The 21,950-nt window shown below is 53.5% G+C and overlaps 1 protein-coding gene across 2 annotated transcripts; it reads right to left on the reverse strand.

Moving 5' to 3' along the window:
* Window positions 1-1,443: 1,443 nt before the first annotated feature.
* IRX5 (iroquois homeobox 5) lies at window positions 1,444-20,973 on the reverse strand. 2 transcript variants are annotated; one of them, XM_073884355.1, is made up of 4 exons: window positions 20,725-20,973; window positions 19,248-19,653; window positions 18,314-19,093; window positions 1,444-1,559 (listed from the first exon to the last, which is right to left on the reverse strand). In XM_073884355.1, the coding sequence occupies exons 1-4, from the start codon at window positions 20,971-20,973 to the stop codon at window positions 1,495-1,497; spliced, it is 1,500 nt and encodes a 499-aa protein (XP_073740456.1). In that variant the 3' UTR covers window positions 1,444-1,494. The 2 variants fall into 2 exon arrangements, with proteins under 2 accessions (XP_073740456.1, XP_025708228.1); XM_025852443.2 differs by lacking the exon at window positions 1,444-1,559 and having other exon boundaries at window positions 17,756-19,093.
* Between the last annotated feature and the right edge of the window lie 977 nt (window positions 20,974-21,950).

A 21,950-nucleotide genomic window follows, 5' to 3' on the forward strand; every position in this document is an offset into this window, starting at 1 on the left:
TGTGTTCATCTGCAACAGGCTGTGGAGGGAGTAAGGGAGGGTGGGGAAGGCCCACCCACTTCTTCAGGAAGAGTGCCCAGAGGTAGCACTTCCTATCAGATTCCATTGACAAGAACTAGTCAAGTGACTTCACCCAGAAGCCAGGCAGGGAACTGTAGTTCTGGCTTCCCACTGCCACCCACTGGCAAACCTATACTAGGGAAATGGGAGCATGAGTCTTTGGTGGACAGTTAGCCTCTCTGCCACGTACTTGCGCTGTCAGGCGACCCCTGGGATCTGGTTGAGTTGGAGTCCGGAGGTATAGGCTTGAGCTTCAGATTCTGGCTGTGTCCTTTGGGCTGAATCACTTGACCTCTCTGAGCCTCAGTTTCTTCATCTGTAAAATGGAGATCAGGCAGAATGGGAAGGGGAAGGGATGACTGTGTTATACACCATCAAACATTCTACCTGCGATTTGCCCACTGAGTTTGGACAGAATAGAATTTTAGGAAAAATGTGATGGCGTTGACAATCTATATGGATTTCAACTTTCCCGGAGGGGGGCGAGGGGGAAAAACACTGAAAGAGCTAGCAACGCTGGACCTATATTCTTGTACGGTGACTCTCAGCTGGAGCCGAATGTGGAAGAGACATCACCACAGAGTATCCTATGGTCCCCACCACTCATTGACATTGCCCGTCTGGCCCCCGTCAGCAGGTACCTTTGAGACTCCTGACCTATCCCAGCATCATAGAGGGTAATGATGATAATCACTCTCAAGCTGCAGGAATGTTTGACTCCTACTTTTCTGCTTCCCAAAGAACTGAGGCATTTGCCAAACGTCCTCCCCAGCTGCAGAATCTCGTGCATTGGCTCAATTAACTGATCCGCTCTAGCAATTGCTTATTAACGATGAAAGCCAACGTATAGGATTTTTTTTAGTCATTGAGTTTTTAAATCTTGGCAAGAGCCTTACGTGATGAAGACCACAGCACAAACTTCAGGGTCTTGTCCGTTTTCATACTATAATGACCGGAGAAGGTTTGATTTGGAGCCTTGGGAGTCCAATGATATGATTAAGAGGTTGGCCCGCTGGGGAGGTTGGAGCGCTAGGGAGAATGCCTAGCTGACTGCTGTAATTGATTGGCACTGGCATTGATGCCAGGAGCACGGCTTTGTTGGGGCAGGCTAGTTATCTCCTGCCAATGTCCACTTGGATATCACTGGGAAGGCAGTAGATGAACAATCATGAAAAACTTTAAAGGCTGTTGACAGAAGATAAGTTAAGAAATAGAGTTACGTAAGAGTGCTGGGCAGAGCCGGGCAGCAGAAGAGAGAGAGAGAAAGAGGGAGGGAGAAGGCAGGGGAAGAAGAGAGAGGAGGAGGAGGAGAATAATTCTGCGTATATTATTTGGGACGGGCTAACGGAAGTTGCTCTAACAAACGAGGCAACATCTCAATGGCTTGAATCAACAAAGGTTTATTTCTTGCTCACGGTACAGATCCATCGAGGGTCAGCAGGGCTCTCTGCTCCACATTGTCCTCAGTCTGGGACCCAGGCTGATGGAGCCTCCGCCATCTGGAACATCATGATGGGAAGGAAAGAGAGAGAGAGGTAAATCATGCACTGACTTTTAAAGAATCCCACCCGGAAGTGACGCATATCACTTCTCCTCACGTTTCATTGGCAAAGGACGTCCTAGGCCGTGCCTCACTCGGAACGACTGGAGAAGTACAATCCTACCACGAGCCCAGGAGAAAAACGGGGCGCTCTGTGACCAATCTTTATATCTGCCTCTCAGAGTTTCCAGGATTCAGGATCTGGAAAGGATTTATACTAGTTGGGACTCTGTGGTTGTATTGAAGGTGAAACTACTTAGAAGGGAATTTATGAACTGACAAACCCTCAAATCCAATAGCAGATCTTTAATCTTCCTTTCAATTAAAGTCATTGTACTTTGTTTGCTGTATATATTAGGATTCCAAGGAAAAATCTGTTTGGAACCAAAAGGGGAGGTCCTCTGCTTTAAGAAAGCAAGCAAGCAAGCAAGCAAGCAAGCAGGGGCATTAAACATCACTGCTCTTTGATCCCACCTCCTCATTTTACAAGAAATTGAAATTCGGAAAGATTAGCTTTCTCCTCGTGTCTCATTGGCCAGAATTGGTCACATGGACATCTAGCTGCAAGGGATGCTGGGAAAGTAAGCATCTGGCAAAGGGGAATGAAATTATCATGCAGGGCCTAGACATAAATGGCATATTCCCTAAGAGTGGGCACACTGCCACCCCAAACAAAGTTGAGGTTCTTTCAAGAAAAAAGGTAGGAGATGACTCTCAAGGAGCTGTCGGCTGTGGTGGTATGAGTCTGATCTCACTGAAAATTCCTTAAGGCTACAGCTGGCCCTCATGCCTGTTTATTCCTCCACTGGTCTATGAATTTGCCTGCAATGATCTCCCTCACTCCTCCCCAGAGTCCTGTGAGACAATGAATCATACACTGACTTTTAAAGTGTCCACCCAGGGGTGGGTGGCCTGGCTGGCTCAGTCAGTAGGGCACGTGGCTCTTGGTCTCGGGGTCATGAGTTCCAGCCTCACGTCGTGGATGGAGTTTACTTTAAAAAAATTAAAAACAAAACAAAAAACAACTAAGGTGTCCACCTGCAATGGACTCATCCATATGACTGTGTTCCTTTTACAGATGGACAGACTGAAACTCAGAAGTGAATTGCATACCCAAGATCATGCAACTAGTAAATTTTGCTTATCCTTTACTATATGCCTTCAGCACAGAGAGAGACAGAATACTGAGGGAGGAGGGAGCTTCAAGCACGGACCTTTTACCACATAGGTATTGACTGTAGAGGGTGGGGGACAGAGTGAGAATGGGGGCAGGCCAGGCAGAGGGAACAGCATGTGCAAAGGCCTAGAGGCCAAACGGGACATAGCAATGGAAAACAGTTTTATAGGTTTAGAGCACAGAATCTGAGGGAGCATCATCCTGAGGAGTTTGGGTCTTGTATGAGGCCCATAAAGAGCCATTAAATATTTTAGGCAGGAAATTACATCGTTACATATGCAGTCTATCTTCAGTGGGGAAAATCAGCTAACTGCCGGAGCAGGACTAGAGCTGGGAGGCCATCAAGGAAGCGAGAGTTGACAGTGATCAGTGGCCTGGATCACAGTGACGGCGGCCGGAATGAAGGGAAGTAGAGCCTCAAGGGAAAAATCGGAGATATGGAATCCACCAAATCTGAGTCCAGATTTGGTCACTGGAGGTGACAATTGAGAGAAGTTGGGAAAAGCTTAGAAGTGACCCGTAGGTTTCTTTCTTTCTTTTTTTTTTTTTTAAGATTTATTCACTTATTAGAGAGAGAGAGAGAGAGCAGGGGGAGGGACAGAGGGAGAGAATCTTTAAGCCGACTCCCCACTTAGCAGGCAGTGCACGCGGGGCTCAATCCCATGAACCATGAGATCGAGACCTAAGTTGAAATCAAGGATCAGATGCTCAAATGACTGTGCCACCCAGGCGCCCCCTGACTCGTGGTTTCTAGATGGTGTTGCCCTTTCCTGAGGTGGGCAGGAGGGAGGGAAACATGGAGGACGGGAACCCAGGCAGCCTGACTCCAAAGCCTACACGCTTTGTCACTCTGTGCTCTAGACTCAGGTCTCAAGACTGGGCCAGGGGCATTAAGGGAACCCTAATCAAAGTGATAACACCTCCCTCCCTGGATGTGGGTACACTGGACTTCCTAAGCCCTCAGGCAGCCAGCTCCGAACTGTGCCTCAGAGCCACCATGGGCCTTTTCTCCTCCCTCCACCTAAGATAAGACACCTGAGCCCTCAGCTTTGCCCCAGGACAGACCACCGAGGAGCCTGATACAGATCCTGATAGAACTCTGGTGTGCACTTTATTACTTCCTTAACCTGTATTCCCAGAAAATCACTTGGGTGCTCTCACCCCTATAACCCTGAAGCTAAGCCTCTATGCCTGGAACAGTATTGATGACAAGGGTGCAAAGATAAGTGATTTAAACACTTGAGAAAGTCATCTTAAAACGTGCATTGAAGAACCAATGCCCTCAAAGAGCTAAGTCAAATAAATAGTTTCAAAAAAGAAAAATCAAGAGTAAGGAGCGCCCTGCCAAATTTCAAGACATACCACAAAGTCACAGTAAGACAAACAGTACAGGACTGGCTTAAGACCAACAGACCAGGAGAGAGTTTAGAACCACGTCTCCGTGTTTATGGAAACATACGTGCAAAGACGAAAAGCCAGTTCAAAGCTCACGGAAGGGTGTGCTTTCTGGAATCATCTTGTTTCTGTCCTAACATACAGGCACTCGGTATGTGATCAATGAACACACCAGTCTTGTAGGCAGTGCTAAAACGAATGACTTCTTAAAGCACCCCACAGGCAGGCTCACCCTCATCCCAACCAGACTTCCAGGACACAGATATCATTATCATGACTTGACGGTGGGCAACTCAGCCTCCGAGAGGTTAAGAAACTTGCCCAAGGTCATACGGCTAGTACGCGGCAGGGGTGGGAGGCAAACCCAGCTTACTCTGACCCCAGAGCCCGTGCTCTCTGCTGCTTCTTGTTCCCCAGCTGCCCCGCAGAGAGAGAAAGCAATGTGGGCTGGAGCCACTTTGAAAGCCTGGAAGCTCCCAGAAGTTCTTGAGCTCAATCTCTGAAGCAGGAGTGGATTTAGGCAGCTGCCTGGCATGGATCGTTCTGAGCCAAAGAATCCAGCCTGGGAAAGAGGGCTCGGGCAGTGAGTGTTTAGCCAGTGGGACCACGGTACAGGTTACCCATGAGGGGTCTTGGGAGACGGAGCCACATAAGAGAGAGGGGTCAGACTGATGAAGAGCCTCGAAGGACAGAGAGGAATGGAGGCTTTGAATATTTTTGAAGTGCAGCTTTCATTTTGTCCACTCTCCTGCTCTACAACCTTCTGTAGCTCCCTTGGCTACCGTCTCCTGGTGAGTACTCTCATATGTAGATGGAAAGATGTGGGGGAAAGCCTGGAGATAGGCCTCTTAGGCATCACAGTCCAAGAGGGAGAGGACAAAGTGTGCCGAGGAGGCGAGAAAGGAAGAGAACACACGCTGGGGCAGGATTCTGAGGGAAGCCCCCCACTGGCACCCTACTACTCTCACCCGAGTAAGCGTCACTGCTTCCTGGCAGCATCAGATAACCTTTCCAGTTTAGCAATGAGCAGGTACCTTATTCTACTCACAGAAGGGAGCCGCAAAGAGCCAGCTTTTTTAGCTACTGCCTAAAACAGCAAAGAGCAGCCAACAACTCCTTCCTCGTTCCATCGAGTCCCAGAAAATAAAGGGTCAGACATTCCTAGGGGCTCATTTCCGGCACCGACTCGGGCAAGTAAATCTTCCAGTGCCTTGGTTTCTTCATCTGTAAAGTGGGGGATACTGAGAGTACCCACTCCAGAGGTTCGATGAGGTTCTCCTGAGATCACATACGTAAAAACTTTCGTCTAATAACGGGCATATACTAGTCGTTCAGTAAGGTAGCCGTTACTGTTGATAACCAAATAATTGTTTAAGTAATACGTTCACCCTTGAACCATGGGACTAGCAGCTCTTAGCAAAAGAATGGGGGTTGGGCTTCTCAAATATTATGTATTTTACAGTCCTCCCCCCTCCTCCCCGCCTGCCACGAGGTGGAGGCAGGTGGGCCGTTGGACTTAAAAAAAAATGTCAGAAGATAAAACAAATTCCACTCGATTCGACTCAAGAAGTTATGAATTGTCATTCTCCCCGCTGTGGAGATTGCTAACTATAAATGGATGGAGAGATAGGTGGGCAGACAGTAAATCGTGAAAGCTAAACATGCGTTCTCTCTTTGAAGTACTGATTGCTATTAAAAAAAGGAGGGGAAGAAGAAGGAAGGAAGGAAGGAAAGAAAGAAAGAAAGAAAGAAAGAAAGAAAGAAAGAAAGAAAGAAAGAAAGAAAGAAAGAAAGAAAGAAAGAAAGAAAGAAAGAAAGAAAAGAAAGAGAGAGAGAGAGAGGGAGGGAGGAAGGGAGGAAGAAAGAAAGAAATGGGAAGAAAAACCAGTTCCCTTTCCACAGGCCCCTGCTTGTGTGACAGAAGTCCACAGTGTCACCTCTAGGAGTTTCTCATTATTCAGCAGTTTTTGGAATGAGTGATTGATGTAATTAAAGTTATTGGTAAAGACTCAGTCACCAAGGAATAGATGAGTCAGCAGAAAGTTTAAGTAATGAAATAATGTTCCAAGGAGTGATTCTTAAAATAAGCTTTTTTTTCCCCTTAACTCTAGACATCTTAACCATTGCTGGTCAGCAAAAAGATGTGAAGTAGTTAAGACATGGGAAAAACACACCACGCAATTTTAGAAATTCTCAGGTGAAGTCGTTTTCGACCAAACGAAACTGTATGGATGGAGTAATATTAGGAAAAGCGTACATTTCTGGAGCGTCAACCACGTGCTCTGGTGAGCTTTGCTCACATTATCTCATTTAATCCTCACCTCTGAGGTAAGTACCACTGTTATCCCTGTTTTATAGATGAGGACACTGAATTTCAGAGAGGTTAAGGAAATCTCCCTGGATTGCACAGCCCGCAAACCGCCCAGATGGGAACGGAAGCCAGGCAGACTGGCCCTCGGGTCCACCTGTTCAATCCCCACAGCTCCTGGGCCTCTCTGTGTAGATTTCTCAGTCACTAAATCTGGTTCACAAATATACTCCGGATAACAGAGTGCCATGCGGGGTTGAACTCACTTTGGTCTGACCCCAGAACTGTTTCAAAATTCATATTTCTGTGGGACAATACAGACCGGTGCATTGGCTTGGGATCCGTTCATTTGTTTGCATTTCCACTAACATGTATTGAATCCTCTGGCCCCGTCAGGCTCTGGACTCTGTGTTGGTGTTACGAAGGTGGCTGGGCCAGGGAGATGGTCAGGAGGATGTGTGATAGTCCATGTGACAGATGCCAAAGGCTCAGACCAAAGCAGCAGAGAGGAGGCCGTTGAATGGGATCCCCTAGAAGGGTCTCTGGGACCTAGGGAGTGAGGCTATGTGAGGAAAGAGAGGTGGCGGCCTGTTTTTGAAGTTCTTCCACCGAGGGGAGGGCCCACCAGGTGAGCAAGCTGGGCAGAAGGTCCGCACTCAGGGAGAAAAGAGGGGGAAGAGGCGAGATGTGGGGAGGGTTGACCTCACGTGACATTACAGCCGGGGCCCCAACGGTCTCCCACTTATTCACAGTAAACAAGGTTGCCATGCGTCACCGTGGGTGGCTTCGGGAAAGAGGAGAATGGCATGGAAACTTGGTACTTAATGAGCAGCTGGAGAAAGAGGACATGGGGGGCAGGGGCCACCCCCTCAAGTCCACCACCCTCCCCACAACTTTGTTCAGAGCTGGAGGCCCCAGCCCCCTCTCCTTTCCCTAAAGAAGGAAAGAAGGACCAGAGTCTTTTGTGGTGTGAAAAGGCACATTGGGTAGTTGGTCTTGGCCATTTACCCCCAAAGAGTGACCAACAGACAAGAAAAAAAGGCCTCCGGCCTTGCAGATCTAGGGGGACCGAAGGACCAACAGCCCAGCAGCTTTGCAGAGATTCCCCCCCCCCCACTTTGGTCCTGCCTTCTCCACAGCGGACGTGGAGATGAGGATTACTGTCCAAGGGATTTATTAAGAAAGGAGCACGGGGGAAGCAGGCTGGGGATGGGGAGGCAGCCATCCCTGGCTCTGTCACCAAACAGCTTTGTGATCTTGAGCACATTGAACAAGTCAGGGCCTCTGTTCCCATATCTAGAAAAGGAACAGTTACCATTTTCCAAAGTGCGGTAAGCCCATCTCCGGGGCCACAGGAGGTGGTATTAGGTTGGGCGAAAGGAAGCTCATGTGGCCCATGTAACTTTGAAGGCAGCCTGCAAAGCAGAGGAATGGGGTGGGGGTGGGGGGCTCTGGGACCAACCAGAGACTCTGAGAGATGCTGCTCACCCAGGGCACCAAGAACCTCGTTTCACGAATTTGCTTTCTATCCTTGTTTTGTGTCAATGGCAGGTGGTACTTGTTTTTCAGTTACAGCAGCAGTATAAATATTCCTTTCAAAATAAGTAGGTGGTGACAAAACTCCAAAACTCGAAGGAAGTTATTATGGAAATAATAGTTGCAATCGTTGGAGGCTGGGACAGGGCTGTGGAGGGTGGGAGCCCTGAGGGTTTTGAGGAGCGCTGCGCAAAGTAAGGGCTCATTCCTTACAGACTCAAGTCCTATGGAACCTTCTCAGACATTCCTCCTGCATGGTATAGGACCTGGCAGGTGTTTGCCAGAACAAAAGGGAAAATTAAAAAGGAAAGAGAAAGTGAGAAAAAAAAAAGTCTGGAGAGAAAAACAACCCCACCAACCAAAATAAACCAGGCTAGTGATTTTTCTACCACACTCTTCAAGAGAGCAAAGAGGTGGTGTTTATTCTAAATGAGCCCTTTTCTCCAAGTTGCCACTAATCCACGCTTTTATGTGATCCAGGAAAATCGGTCCTCAACGGCCAATGAACATCTTTGCGCGTTAGAGCCACCTATTACCACAGGGTTTGGATTTAGATGCTTGATACAAATAGAGGGCAAACAAAACTAACAAACAAAAAGAAAGAAAAAAAAGAAGAAAAAAAAAACAACCCTGTGGTTTGGATCTAAAAAAAAAAAAAAAAGAAGTCTCAGAAATGACAACTGTGTGGTAAGTCTGATGTCAAACCAAGTTAGCTGGGAAGGTGTCTGGGATGCTCTGGAACTGTGAGGGTATTTGGAATCTAGGGCTAACAGATGTCTCACTCTGCTTGAAAGATGTCAAGACGCTGTTCCTAAGGGCCTGTGGGTTCCCTTGGGGACAAAGCCACTGATAGTTTTACAGAAAAAATGCCCAAGCTGACGACCATACATCCAACACAAGAAGTCAAGAAAAGACTTGAGAAAAAAAAACAGAACAGTCAAGCTGAGACATAAGGAAGAGAAGGAAGGGGGGGGGGGGAAGGGGCGGAGGGAGGGAGGGAGGGGGGGGGGGGCCGAGGGAGGGAGGGAGGGGCGAGGGAAGGGGGAAGGAGGCAAGGAGGGAAGGTGGGAAGGAAGGAATTCAAAAATAAATACATGAAAGATCCATGATTCAGGACCTTGCCCCCTACTCAAATCTTTGTTTGATAGGAGTTGCTCTGTGAACCTCGGGGTAAAGGAACATTGATTTTTGTTTGCATTAGGTCGGATAATGGCAAGCAGGTGGACCGTCACTTCCAACAGGAGAAATGAGCAAATCTTTTCAGATAGCAATGATTTACGGAAGAAAGCCCTCCTTGGCAGGGGCAGCAGGCTCAGTCCCTCCTTGCTGTTGAGTGTCTGGGAGAGACAGCACATTCCTAGCTCTCCCCTCATCTGTACTTCACACACGGAGTCGTGAAGAGGCAGCCGTTCTCCAGCAGCGTTGGAAGAGGGCTAAGATATTTCCCGGCCGAGCCTAAAAATATCTCCCTTGACAGCCTGTCACCGTGTCTGAGATTCCACCATTATAAATTCATTCCTCTCCGTTAAGGCATTTTGTTTCCAGTTCTCTGTTAAAATACAGATATCCCAGAGAATGTAGCTTGGGTGAGGCCCAGGCAGACCACAGCGGAGGAGTTAGCTGACCTGGATTTCCGGCTCGGTTCTGCACTGTGTGAGCTTGGGCGAGTCATTTTCACTTTCTGGACTCAGTGGCTCCACTGATTAAAAAAAAAGAAATAAAAGGGCAGATGTGGTGGTCAGGGAGCTCTGAGATGTCTGGTTTCAGGAGGGAACACAGTGTGTTCATTTTAGGGTTTGTCACTGGAGGCCCAGCATGTCCATGGGAGCAGCTCTTTTGGGCCAAAGGGCATGGAGGTCAGGTCAAATAGTGTCTTACTTTCTCCCTCTAAAAAAATAAAATAAAATAAATAATAAAACAAAATACCCGCTCCTCTCTTATATTTGACATCTCAACAAATGGCATCTCTCAAGCCCCTAGTGCCCAAATCCTTGGAGGCATCCAGAACTCCCCTCCGCACACGCCCGTACATTCAATCTATCAGCAAAGCTTGTTGACTCTACTTTCAAAATATAGCCTAAACCTGATCACTAGGAGCAACCACCACTTCTCTGGTGACCACCATGGTCCAAGGTCCAGCATTACCTCCCCCTGGATTCTCCCATCAGCCTCCTAACTGGGCCCTGCTTCTGTCTTGCCCACCCAGAGCCTCAACTCCTCACACCTGGGGATGCTTTGAAGACATAAATTAAATCCTATCACTCAACCCCCCCCCCCCCAGACCATCCCTCTCTTCTTTTCTCTCTCTCATCATTAAACCCAAAGATCTCACCAGGACCAATAAAGGCCCCATAACCTGAACCTGGCTTGGCCTTGGCCTCATCACCTCCCGTAAAGGTCCCTTTGCTGTTGCTCAAATCTGTTCCTACCTCAGGATCTTTGCACTTGCTGTTCCTTCTGCCCAGAAATTGCTCCCTCCAATATCTTCATGGCCTACTCTCCAACTTCTTTCAGGTATCTGCTCAAGTGCCCCCTCCTAAGGGTTGCTTCCCAGACTGCCCTGGCTAAAAGAGCACACTTCCTTCCACGTCCTCACCCTACTTAATTTTTCTGCCAATACTCATCACCCGGACATTGTGAGATGCCGTCATCACACTCATCTGCTCACTTTCTGTCTCCCCCTCCACAGTAGAAGGTCTACAAGGGCAAGCTTTGTTTTGTTCACCGCTGCAAAATCACACCTGGAATGGCTCATCCGGGATATTTTAGGTGCTCAATTAGTATATATTGGAGGAAGGGAACAGAACAGGTTAAGCAGAACTGCACTAATCCAGAGGCTAATCTAAGCATTCCACTGGCGGGGGGGCGGTCAATGCCAAGGTCTTTCTGGCACTATTTCAGCAGGACAGGATGTCCTGGGGAGTCAAAGGTAGAGCAGGCTCTTGGGAGATCAAGGTGGGGCAACGTGGGGGAAACAAGGTAGGCAGTGGAGATAAAGAATCTCAGCCGAATTTACAAGTTCATGGGCTGCAACTTCTTGATGGAGACCAGAGGAAGCTAAAAGGCCCTTGTGGACAGATTCCAAAAGACAGGACCCTGCAGACAAAGGATAGGTTGTGAGTGGGAGGAGCTCGGAACCACCCAGAGGACTGATCTGAAACTGAGTGTACCCCAGAGCAGGTCCAGCCAGCTTCCCGAAGCTCAGCTCTGATCATCAGGTCACTCCTCTGTCTAACTGCCTTCCTAGGCACCCAGTGTCCTCCCGCCCCCGCCTTCCAAGCCCCAGGGAGTACAGTGTGGTGGAAGAAGGTGGGAGGAGGGGGGCCTGCTAAGGAACATCAGCCATTCTCGAAAGGATCCTCCCCAAGACAGAACTCAAAGTCTCAGTCTCTTACGCTCTCCTTATTCCCAGGCCTTGGCTACTGTCTCTCATGAAGTAGTCTTAAAAGAGCGTGACCCCAGTAACTATACTGAAGGACAACTGTGTGCCACTCACTAGAATTCTGGCAAAACCAGGGGTGGTACAAACCTCATTTTACAGATGATAGGACTTAGCCACCAAGGCCCAAGCACCCAAGCAGGAAGCCATAACGTCTCTGGACAAGAGCCCTCGTCTCCATCCTCGGGCTGCCTGGGGTTCCCTGGTCACACTCGTCCCAGCTATTACAGGGCTGAGGCTGGAGAGGCTGCTGCCCGCTCTGGGCCTGCAGCCGTGGGAGTCCAGTCTCTCCACCCCCCCATCCCCCCCCCCCCCCCCCCCCCCCACCCCCCGCCCCAGGCCTGAGCAGCCCGCCCGCAGGGGGGCGATGGTAGCACGTCTGGAGTCGCCCTGAATGCAGGGTTGGCCAGCAGAAAGCAGCTAAAGTCAAGGAAAGCGCCCAGGGCCAGGCGCTAGGGGAAACCCTTGCAGCGCTGAGCACCCCCCGCCCCCTAGGCCGTACCCCAGCTGTGCTGAGCGCCGCCGTCAGGCCGCCAGTGAGGACGGGAGCTCTCCAGCCCTTGTTTGATGAGCAGCGGCCAATAAATTCATTAATCATCATTTTATGCCTCATCAAACCCCCTCCAAGCCCCTCCATGGGAGTTACACAAATTAGCCCCTGAAAAGACAGTAATTTCAGTATAGCGAGGTAAGTGCTTTCTGATGGGCTCCGCGCACAGAGCTCTCCTGACAAGCCAATCCATCAGCGCGTTGGGGATGGGGCGCGGCCAGGCCGCCCAGCCTAGCCCGGACCTCACCCGGCCCAGCCCTGGCCAGCCTCCCCCGCTCCAGCCCTCTCGGTCCCTCCCAGTCCCGCCCAGCCTAGCCTCCGGGGGGCTCCCTGGAGAGGATCTCCAACTAGGGCGCCCCTTTCCCCAGCTCCTTTACCACCATGCACCGCAGGCTGTTGTGTCCGGCCTCCAGTCCTCCCCCACCCCGACCTCCTCCCCAGCCCTTCTGAACAGAAGAAAAATTGGGCGGCGCGGGGTGGGAGGCGGGGTGGATGAGTCCCAGGCCCAACTTGGGGAACTAACTGAGGATGTGGAGGAGGACGCGCTAGTGCTGAAGTTCTGAACTCCAGCCCCGCGGAAGGAAGAGCCAAGCGGACCTTTCTCCTCCTAACGCCTAGATGTCGTGGTTCCGTGACCCCTTGAAATTACTACAGGGCTGCGTATATTGCAGGCGCACGTTGGCGCGGGGGGGGGGGGGGGGTAAGCCACGGCGTCCTGACGATTCTGAAAGAAATCCCAGGCTCCAAAAGAGAGCCATCTGGGAACAGAGAAGGGGGTCCTTATGTCTAAAGGGCGGCTCCACGGGACCCTGATGGCGGGGGTGAGGGTGGAGCGCGCCTAGCCTTCTCCGTGGCCCTGGAGTCTTTCTCTCTGAGACCGCCACCTGGGGTGAAAGATGACGCCTGGGGAGGAGAGCAAGAAAGGATTTTCTCTCCAATGGGCCAGGCCGGTTGGACTCCAGCATGGGGAGCTGGGTAAGAGAAGAGAGGGGAAAGAGCCGGGGAAAATTGTGGCGAGGAGTGGGATATTTGCAAACGCGAAGCCCGCGCCATGCCTTCTCAGTTTCTGGTCCTGGAGCACAGAAGGTCCCACGGGCACTGTACCCGGCGGGCAGGGGCCATGCCAAGGAGGTCGGCGAGGAGCCGCAGGCCGAGCCGAACCTACCGGCCAGAGCACTATGACCGTGGAGAACTGGAGCGCCGAGCGACGCACAGCTCCTTCATTAGCTTCCCCTCCGCGGCGCTGCATGCCTCGGAAAATAAGTTAGCAAACGGGGAGCCGTTTATCTCTTTTATCTTGGGGCCTGATCCAATTAAATAAGTGCACATTTACATTTGCATCCATCAGGCGGGAGCGCTGAGAGCCCGGGGTTTGCTCGGAGCAAATAAAAGCAGATTTCATTGGGAAAAAGTGGCGTCTGAGCGCGCGGGGCTCGTCCGGGCGCCGGAAACGAGCGCAGCCAGGAGGGTCGCCTTGGGGACTCAGAGCTGGGGCCTACGGCCGACAGGAGGCCAGAGATCCCGCAAGGCCCCGGAAGGGCCGGCCTGGGCAGGGTGTGCAGCCAGAGCTGCAACCCCGCCCCAAAGGCGATCCTCCGTTAGGCCACAACCCTGGGCCCCGTCTTGTGCCCTGGACCCAAGTCGCATTTAAACGAAAACGAAAAGGAGACCAACTCTGGCCAGGTCACCGAGGCAGACCCGTGGGGTGGGTCTAGGGACAGTCCTGCAGTTGGGGCCAGTTTGGAAGGAGGGCAGGTGGCAAGGTCTCAGGCAGGTCCGATTTTCCTATTCGGTGGCCGAGTGGAAAGAGCTTCCAAGAGCCAGGCCGAGGATGCGCCTCCGCTTTCCCCCAAGATCTCTGCACCGGGGGGAGACCAGTTGATGCTACCGGTTAGCACTTCTGGAAGGGTGAAGGGGACTCCCATGTGTGCACCTCTTGCTTTGCTGCGCCGACCTCATTAAGATGCTTTCGAAATAGGAGGGTTTTAAGAATGCGAAGGTAGTTTTGTTTTTCCTTTTTCTATGGAGGTCCAACGCATAGGCCAAAAGACAGAAACGGTTTTGGGGGGTGCGGCTGCGTGGTAGACCCCGGATAGGCCCACCCGCCGATGAAACAAAACTCTGCGGGTTCCAGAACCCTGGCCCGGAAAGGCCAGCAGAAGCGGAAGCGCGCACCTGAAGCGCAGCGGGAGCCCCGGCGCGCTGCCTGGGCTACGCACGGCTGCGGCCCCCCACCCGCACACTGTTTCAACCGTGGGCATATTTCTCAATTGCCTGCAGCCTGGTTTCTGAGCCTGTGCCCAGACCGTGGCGGGAATCGGTAGGGTTAAAACTGTTCTAGTAGCGAGCCCTGCTCTCCAAATCTCCAATGCTGAGTCGTGGGACCCGAGCCGCAGCGAGTGCGGTAGCTGGGCAGTTTCAGTGACCCGCTTGGGGTTCAGAGCTAAGACCCCGCTGGGGGTGGGGGACAGAGCCAGGTCTTGCCTAAACTCCTCCTCTCTGCGAACCGCGTGGCGCCCGGGGACCAGTAGGCGGCGCCCCTCCTAAACTGCATCCGCGTTCCGCTCTCTCTTGGGAGCGCAATCACATTCCTTTCACTTTGGGCGCTTTGCAAAGCGCTATTCCTTGCCTCTGCCCGAGTTGTCAGGTAGTCGTGGGGGACAGGTGGCCTGGGAGGCACGGCCAGTTCTGAAACTGCACGTACGACCCTCCCCGCAACCTTCCAGGCTCCAAGAGCAGCGCACCTCTAGCAAAATGAGAGGCCCGGAAGGGTTTGCCAACCAGAAGGCCTCGATGCAGGCCCCGCACCCAGGCCAGGGAGCATTTCGGGCCCTAGCACCCTGAGCCGAGGAGCGGGGAGGGAAGCAGCAATGTCCCCTTTCTGTAGCTCCTCCTCAGTGCCCGCTTGTGCGCCCTCGGGGATTGACTGGGCTGTTGGCTCTTCCCCCCCAAGTCCCATGAACTGATTCGGACCCGCACAGAGAGGTAAGGGAAGGGACCCAGTCCGTCCCGATTTGGCGCTGCCTCAGGGGGGTGACTGCATGGACCCCACGCAGTGATCCCGCTGCCCCTGCTGTCTGGGATTCGGCCCTCCTGGTCCCTAAGTGCCAAGCTAAACGCTCCTCGAGGGGGCCGGAACCATCGCAGTCAAGCACAGGTGGCAAACGCCCGCGCAGCCCCGGCACCCAGGTGTCTTAGGCACTGCCTCGCGCAACTTCCGCGCCCCAGTCCAAGCCTGCGAACCAACCACGACCCCACTGCACGCCGGAAGTTTGCCCCCAGCGCCTCCAAGACACTGTGCCTTCGAGATGGCCCAAGACGCGGCCAAGCGGGGGCTCGAGGAGGCACTTGGGACCGTTAAGACACGAAACTACTTCTAGGATTAAATGCGGGAGACATCTCCTAAATATCCGAACCCCGAACTGCCCGGCAGGCTTCCCTCAAACTGGAAAGTCTCTAGACACCAGAAAAACCACTGGCCACGAAACCCAGCTCTGCAAGGAGCAAACCTCAAACTTAATTGGAGGCTTGTATTCAAGATGAAGTACGCAAAGAAACCCGTAGACCCTGCGGAGGCCAAGGGCAGGAGGGATGCGGACAGGGGGGCAGCGACTCGGGCTCCAGCTTTCCGGCCCCTGGTGGTTTGGCTCCCTAGCGCGGAGGCTCCCCGAGCAGCCCCTCGTTGGGGAGAAACGCCGCGGGCTCCCGGGTGCGCGGTTCCCGTTCCCAGGGAGCCCCGCGGGCATTCGGCTCTCAGCCCCGAGCCTCTGCGCTCAGACTTGGGAGGCCCGCTCCGCGTCATTTGCATATTCCCGGGAACACAAGGAGGCCTGTAATTTTCTTTTTAAAATCGTTGGGCAGGGTTTAGGGCCAGCGCTTCCAAAACCCCGCAGAGTTGATGTCGTCCTTAAACTCTCTCTTAAGAGAAGGGGACTGGCCTATTCTTCTGACTTTTTTAGAAGAGAAGGTGACTCCTGGGGCTGCATATTCAACAGGGGGGAAAAGCTGATTGTGAACCAGGCTGTCGGCGGGGTGGGTGGAGGGGGCCGGGGCGCGGGGGTGGGGGGTTGTGGTAGGGCAAGTCATCTCTGGAATTCAATTGTTTAAAAAAATCATTTATAATTAAAGGGACAAAATAAAATACGATCATCTCATGCATATTTAATCATTCACACTTCCAGCTTTGAAACCATTTTCCCTGCATGAATTTTCTCACTAATTGAAACTCTTAAGTCGACTGCTGTTCGCGAAAACATCTGGACAATGCAGTTTGCAAACTTGTTTATAAATTCGAATAAGCGAATGGAGCCCCTTCGCAGGTTTTTTTTTTTTTTTTTTTAAATAGCAAAAGTTAAAACTCCGGTGAAAGTTTGGGGTGTGTTTAAAAAAACAAGTAGGGTTAAAGTAATCTTGAATAGAAATGCAAATATGTGCATTCTGATTTAGCCTAATTAAACCGTTGTTATGTGCAAACACATTCTCTCTACACTCAAGCTTGGGTTTAATAGAGCAAATTAATTCCCCTCGCTGGAGTATGTTTTTGCTGTAAACCCTCCCCTCCCCCCGACCACCGAAAATTTCCCACGAAGTAAAACACATCCGCGGTTCCACCTCTCCGGCGCAAAATGGAGACGCGAACACCGACAGTGTTGGCGGACCTCGGGCACAGGGCGGTGTCTCTTCCTCATTTGGAATTGAGACTCATCCTGATGTTTCATTTTGAGATGAAACATGCGGGGTTAAAACGAGAAAAATAAAGCCTCAAACATACTTTTGTAGCTACTTGGGCTCTCAAACGAGACAGGAAAAGTGCTAACGCGACGACAAGCCTGATCGAGTCCACAACAGCCTCATTATCTAGGCAAATGTCCTCGAACTTCTGAAGGCCACTTGTCCAAAAAGGGGCCCGTGAGGGAGCGGGGGCTGGGGGCGCCCTCCGGTCGGTTCGGGGCTCCCCCTCACTGCCCCCAAGCGACTGTGGCGCTCCCTCCCCCACTTCCGCCCACTCTCTCCAATCTCCGACTCTGCGAAGTGCAGGCTTGTAATTCAGGACAAGTGTGACACCTACCTGTGAAAGGGGGGAACCGTCCCCTAGCCGGTCCCGCGGCCCCAGCCTCGCTGCTGCGCGGGGATCGGATCTACAGGGCCGCCTACCACCCGCACTGTCGCGGCTGGAACATTTATTAATTTAATCAAATCCAACGAAGAAATCAATGCCCAATTTTGAAGGGGGAGGGAAAACAGTGACTTGGGAAAGCCCTCTCCTTGGCATCCCCTAACGCTCCCCGCCCGCATTAGCCCACAGCACCTTTGAAATAGTAATAACGGCTAAATCCGGCATAAAATCGAACTCATTAGCAAAGTTCACCAGCTGATTGCTTTGCATAAAACACGACACTGATTGGAAGTAATTAGGTTAAGCGATGGAGCTCGGGCGGTGCGTGTCTCTAGCAGGCTTTGCCATCTCTTCTCCCTTCTGGGCACACACTTGGGTCTCTCTCCTCCTTCCTCCAGGGTCCAATCTCCCCCAAGCAGCCCGCATCAGTGATCCAAATCTGCGTTCCCGGCTAGGCCAGGGTCCCCGGGGCTTGCCGCCTAATTATGGTTTCCCCCTGACACACTGAGGTTCTGTGGAACCTTTCATTCCCCACTTCGGAAAAAAAAAAAAAAAAAAAAGTTGCAGTTTCCACCTTTTGTCCAAGGCGATGGACAGTTTATTGAGGCTTCTAAAAAGTAATGAGTGGCTCTGATTATGTTAAAATCTCTTTTAATTAAATATTTTGCATTTTACAAAGGCGGCTGCCGTTTCTTTTACTTTTTAAATCTAAGAGTATAACCTGTTTCCTTTCTGCAATAATACTTTAGCTCATACCCAGAAAAATCAATAGGTGTAAAAAATTAAATTAAACTTGTATTTTTAAACTATGAAACAGTTTCGGGGGAAACACAAATGTATATATTTATATTACAAAAAAACATTAAATGCCTGTACAGGTGTCTTAATTTCATAATTTACTTCAAAGATATTGAATTATCAATTTAAATACAAAAATGCTACATTAAATATACAGAATAAGATTTAATACAAATCCTTTTTTAATTTTTCTTTTCGGTTGGTTAAGACATTTTTGTGTGGGGAGATGTTTACATGTGTATGTCATCCATCTCCATGAACTATAAACTTTTTAATAGGAGGGGTAGTTTTGTTTCTCTCTCTTGTTGATGGAAAAATAACTGCCAAGGCCATGTTTTTTAATAAATTAGGAAAGTCCGGGACCGACGCAGCCCGCGTTAAATGTCGGACATACCTTTCTTCAATTCATAGGGAGAGTCTTTGCACAGGTCTAGCTGAGACTGGCTCCGCAACATTTTCGGGTCTTTAGCCAAAGCGTCCGCTCGGTTCAACACGGTCTGGTTTAATCCATTGAAATGCGAGCCCGGACCGGTTGTGGGGCCTGGCCCTGGCCCTGGGTGGCCGTGAAGGTGTCCGAAGGAGCCATAGTTCGTGTAGCCGGGATAGAACGGCGCCGTGTAGTAGAGAGGCCGGGAAAGCACCGTCCCGCCTGGAAAGGGACACTGCGCCGAGGGCGAGCGCGATGGCGCCGGGGCCGGCGACGCGCGGCTGCCTCCTAGGGCTTGCCCCGCTACCGGCCCGGGGCATGGTGGGCATGGAGAGCCTTCGCTCCCGCCGCCCCCGTCCTTGACCTTGTCCGAGGAGGTGGCGATCTCTGCCAGAGACCACAGTTTGGGCTTGGCGAGCACCGCCTGCGGCGGCGGCGGTGGCGGAGAGTGTATGACCGAGGGCCCGCCGGGACCGGGGGGCAGCTCTCCCGCGGTTGGGTGAGGGCCCGGAGCCGGCGCGCCCGAGGGATAGTGAGGGGCCGGGTCCTCAGCCAGACGCGCTGCCGCTGGCCCGGCCGGGGAGGGCCCGCCGGCGCGGGGGGGCCCGGGCAGCGCGTCCAGACGGCCCTCGGATGGCTGCTCCTTAAAATCCGAGTCGCTGAGGGTGCCCTCTGTCTCCTTGCCGGCGGGGGTGGGCGGCCCCTGCAGCCGTTCGCAGCCCGAAGCCGCCTTCTGCTCCGCTCCTCCTGCGGGCGAAACCCCAGGCCGTCAGGGGCGCGGAGGCCGCGCGGCGGGGCCCAGGTCCCCGCCCGCAAAGGCAGAGACTCTAGCCCCCAACCTCCAGGCCCCCCTTTTCCTTCTTACTCCCGCTCCAACACACCCTTTACCGCGTCCACCAACCTGCTTCGGGGCCCTCGGAGTCACCCTTGTCCTCCGGCTTCTGGGGCTCATCCTCGTCGTTCTTCTCCAGATCAATGTTCTCCTCCTCCTCCTCGTCCTCGCTGCGGTTCCGCGGCGTCCACGTCATCTTGTTCTCCTTCTTGAGGCGCCGGCGCGCGTTGGCGAACCAGGTGGACACCTGGGTGAGGGTCATCTTGGTGATGATGGCCAGCATGATCTTCTCGCCCTTGGTGGGGTAGGGGTTCTTGCGGTGCTCGTTGAGCCAGGCCTTGAGCGTGGCGGTGGCGTCTCGTGTGGCGTTCTTCCGGTACGCCGGGTCCCCGTAGGGGTACGAGCCCAGGGGCGCCGCGTATGGGTGATACCCCAGGGAGCCTGCCATGCCCGGTGTATGATCGTAGGGAGAGCCCTGCAAGGAACAGGCGGAGAGAAGGTGAGAGTGGTCCTCAGTACCACCTAGACGACCGAAGCACACTTTCCCTGCGCCCAGGGGTCCGCGAGCTGCGAGGCCCAAACTCTGACTTCCCCTGGGGTAGGGCTGGCGGGCTCAGACCCAGGGGCAACTCCTCCTCCTCCACCTCCTCCTCGGCAGGCAGCGGGGGCTCCAACTCCTGCCTCCCGTCCTTTCGGGACGCTTGAAGCCGTCCTGGCCTCAGCGGCACCCTGTGGGCCCCCGTCTGCCGGGGCAAGGCCGCCCCCCATGCGCACATCCGGCCACCTCCGCCAGGCCCTCCACCTAGACAGAGGCCTGGGCAGCGGCGGCGACTCGGCACTTCGTGCCCGGGTGGCCGCACGTTAGGCGCAAGGGGAGAGAGCAAGGGAAGTCAAGGCATTTTTTCCCCCCACAGAGAAAGGCAAAGGAAAAGCTAAGCCTTGTCCGGGCACTCCCACCCCTCCAAAAATGTTACCCCAAACCGAAGCCACGGCGCTTTTCCAGAAAGTGCACCCGGCCGAAAAATCCCGGATGCACCGCAGCTCGGCCGACTTTTCAGAAATTTAATACCTCCAAATCGGATTGCGAAGATAGGATTACGGATTTGCAACATTTTGGAGGACTAATTAAAGGCGAGGCCAAACACATTTACATAGACTTAGTACGCTTCTGCTCAGATTTCTGGTCCATTTCTTTTGAACTACTTTTCCAGAATGGCAAAACCAATAAAATAAAATAAAGTAAAATTTGCAGGGCGGCCTGGAGCTCACATTTGAACCAAATGCTGCTCTTTAATTGCAGCGACCTCTCCCCAAAAAACCCTCTCCGCCAGCTCAGCGACCCAAGCAGGACGCGGCTCTGCTCTCCGAGCAACTCCGGAGCCCGAGGCCCGGGCGAAGCCGAGCGAGACAGTCGCCCAAGTTTGCAGGGGCCGCGAAGCTTGGCGGGGGCGGTCCGCGGTGGCGCCAAGGCCCGTGTCCTCCGCAGCCCCCGCCCGTCCCGCGCGGCCCCAGCTGCCCTTGCCCGCCGCGGCTCCCGCTCACTCACCACGTACGAAGAGAAGGCGGCGGCGGCGGCTGCCGCGGGGTCGGCACCGTACTGGAGGTGCGAGTTGTAGCCCGGCGAGGGCGCCGTGAAGGCGGTGGAGCCGGCGTAGGGCGAGAACGCGGAGCCCGACGACGAGCGGCCGAGCTCATCCGTGCGGGGCCCCGAGATGACGCTGGTGCTGTACGCCGGGCACGAGTAGAGCGCCAGCGAGGCGGACGGCTGGTACAAGTAGCCCTGCGGGTAGGACATGGCCACACACGGGCATGGGGCGCGCCGCGCCGCGGCCGCCAACGAGCCGGGCGGCGCCCTGCGAGGGCGAGCGGGCGGGCACCTGGCCTCCGGCTGCCCCCGGCTGCCGCTTCTCGGGCCCCGGCTCCCGGGCTCCGGCCCGCGGCGCCTCCTCGCTGGCTTCCCGCGCGCCTCCGGCTGCGACTGCCGAGCCCTCTCCTCTGCGCGCCTTGCTTGCCCCGGCTGGGTTCCCCCCCCCCTCCCTTGCTGCTTTCTCTTTTTCCCCCCTCGCTCTTTGCACTGGGGGGTTCTGCTTTTGGCTTCGCAAAGGTCCTGCCAAGATGCTAAGTTGGAAATTGAGGATTCTGACGCCTTGTGCGCGCCTGAAGCTCCTCCTTCCCGGGGTGTAGTCGGTGGGAGGACTGGCAGGAACCTCTGGGCGGCCGCAGCCAACCCGGCCGCCAGGCGCGCCTCGCCCTCTCCCTCTTCCTCCGCGGCTCCCTCTCCCGCTCGCTGGCGCTCCCCTCGCCCCTCCCTCGCGCCCGCCTCTCCTCCGCGGCCCTCCTCTCCACCCTCCTCTTTTTCTCCCCCCTACCCACCCCCTCTCCCGGGTCTCTCTGCCTCTCTCTCTCTTTCTCAGACTCTCGAGCGCCGGCCCCAGGATGACAATCACATCCCAGGCGCGCCGATCTCTTCCAACTTTCCTTCCCTGCTAAGTCGGGGTGGAGTGGCGGTTCCGACACAAGGCGGGCCCTGGTGGCGGGTCCGGTCGCTCCGAAGCACAAAGGCAGCAAGGCGGGGGACTGGGCGCCGGCGAACGCTCTGCTCTGTGCTTGCCGCAGTAAACCGCGGAGTTAGCGGATTTCTTGTTCCGCAAGAGGCTGGGGTCCCAAGCGGACCGTCGCCGACCCGCCCCTGGCTTCTCTCCCAAGCCAGGGAGCCGGAGAGCGAGTTGGGAGACCTGGAATGAAGGTCCCTGGGAGAGACGGAGAGATGCC

Source organism: Callorhinus ursinus, unplaced genomic scaffold, assembly GCF_003265705.2.
Source record: "Callorhinus ursinus isolate GAN/ISIS: 27379988/994484 unplaced genomic scaffold, GSC_fseal_2.0 scaffold56, whole genome shotgun sequence".
In the NCBI taxonomy this organism is placed as follows: Eukaryota; Metazoa; Chordata; class Mammalia; order Carnivora; family Otariidae; genus Callorhinus; species Callorhinus ursinus.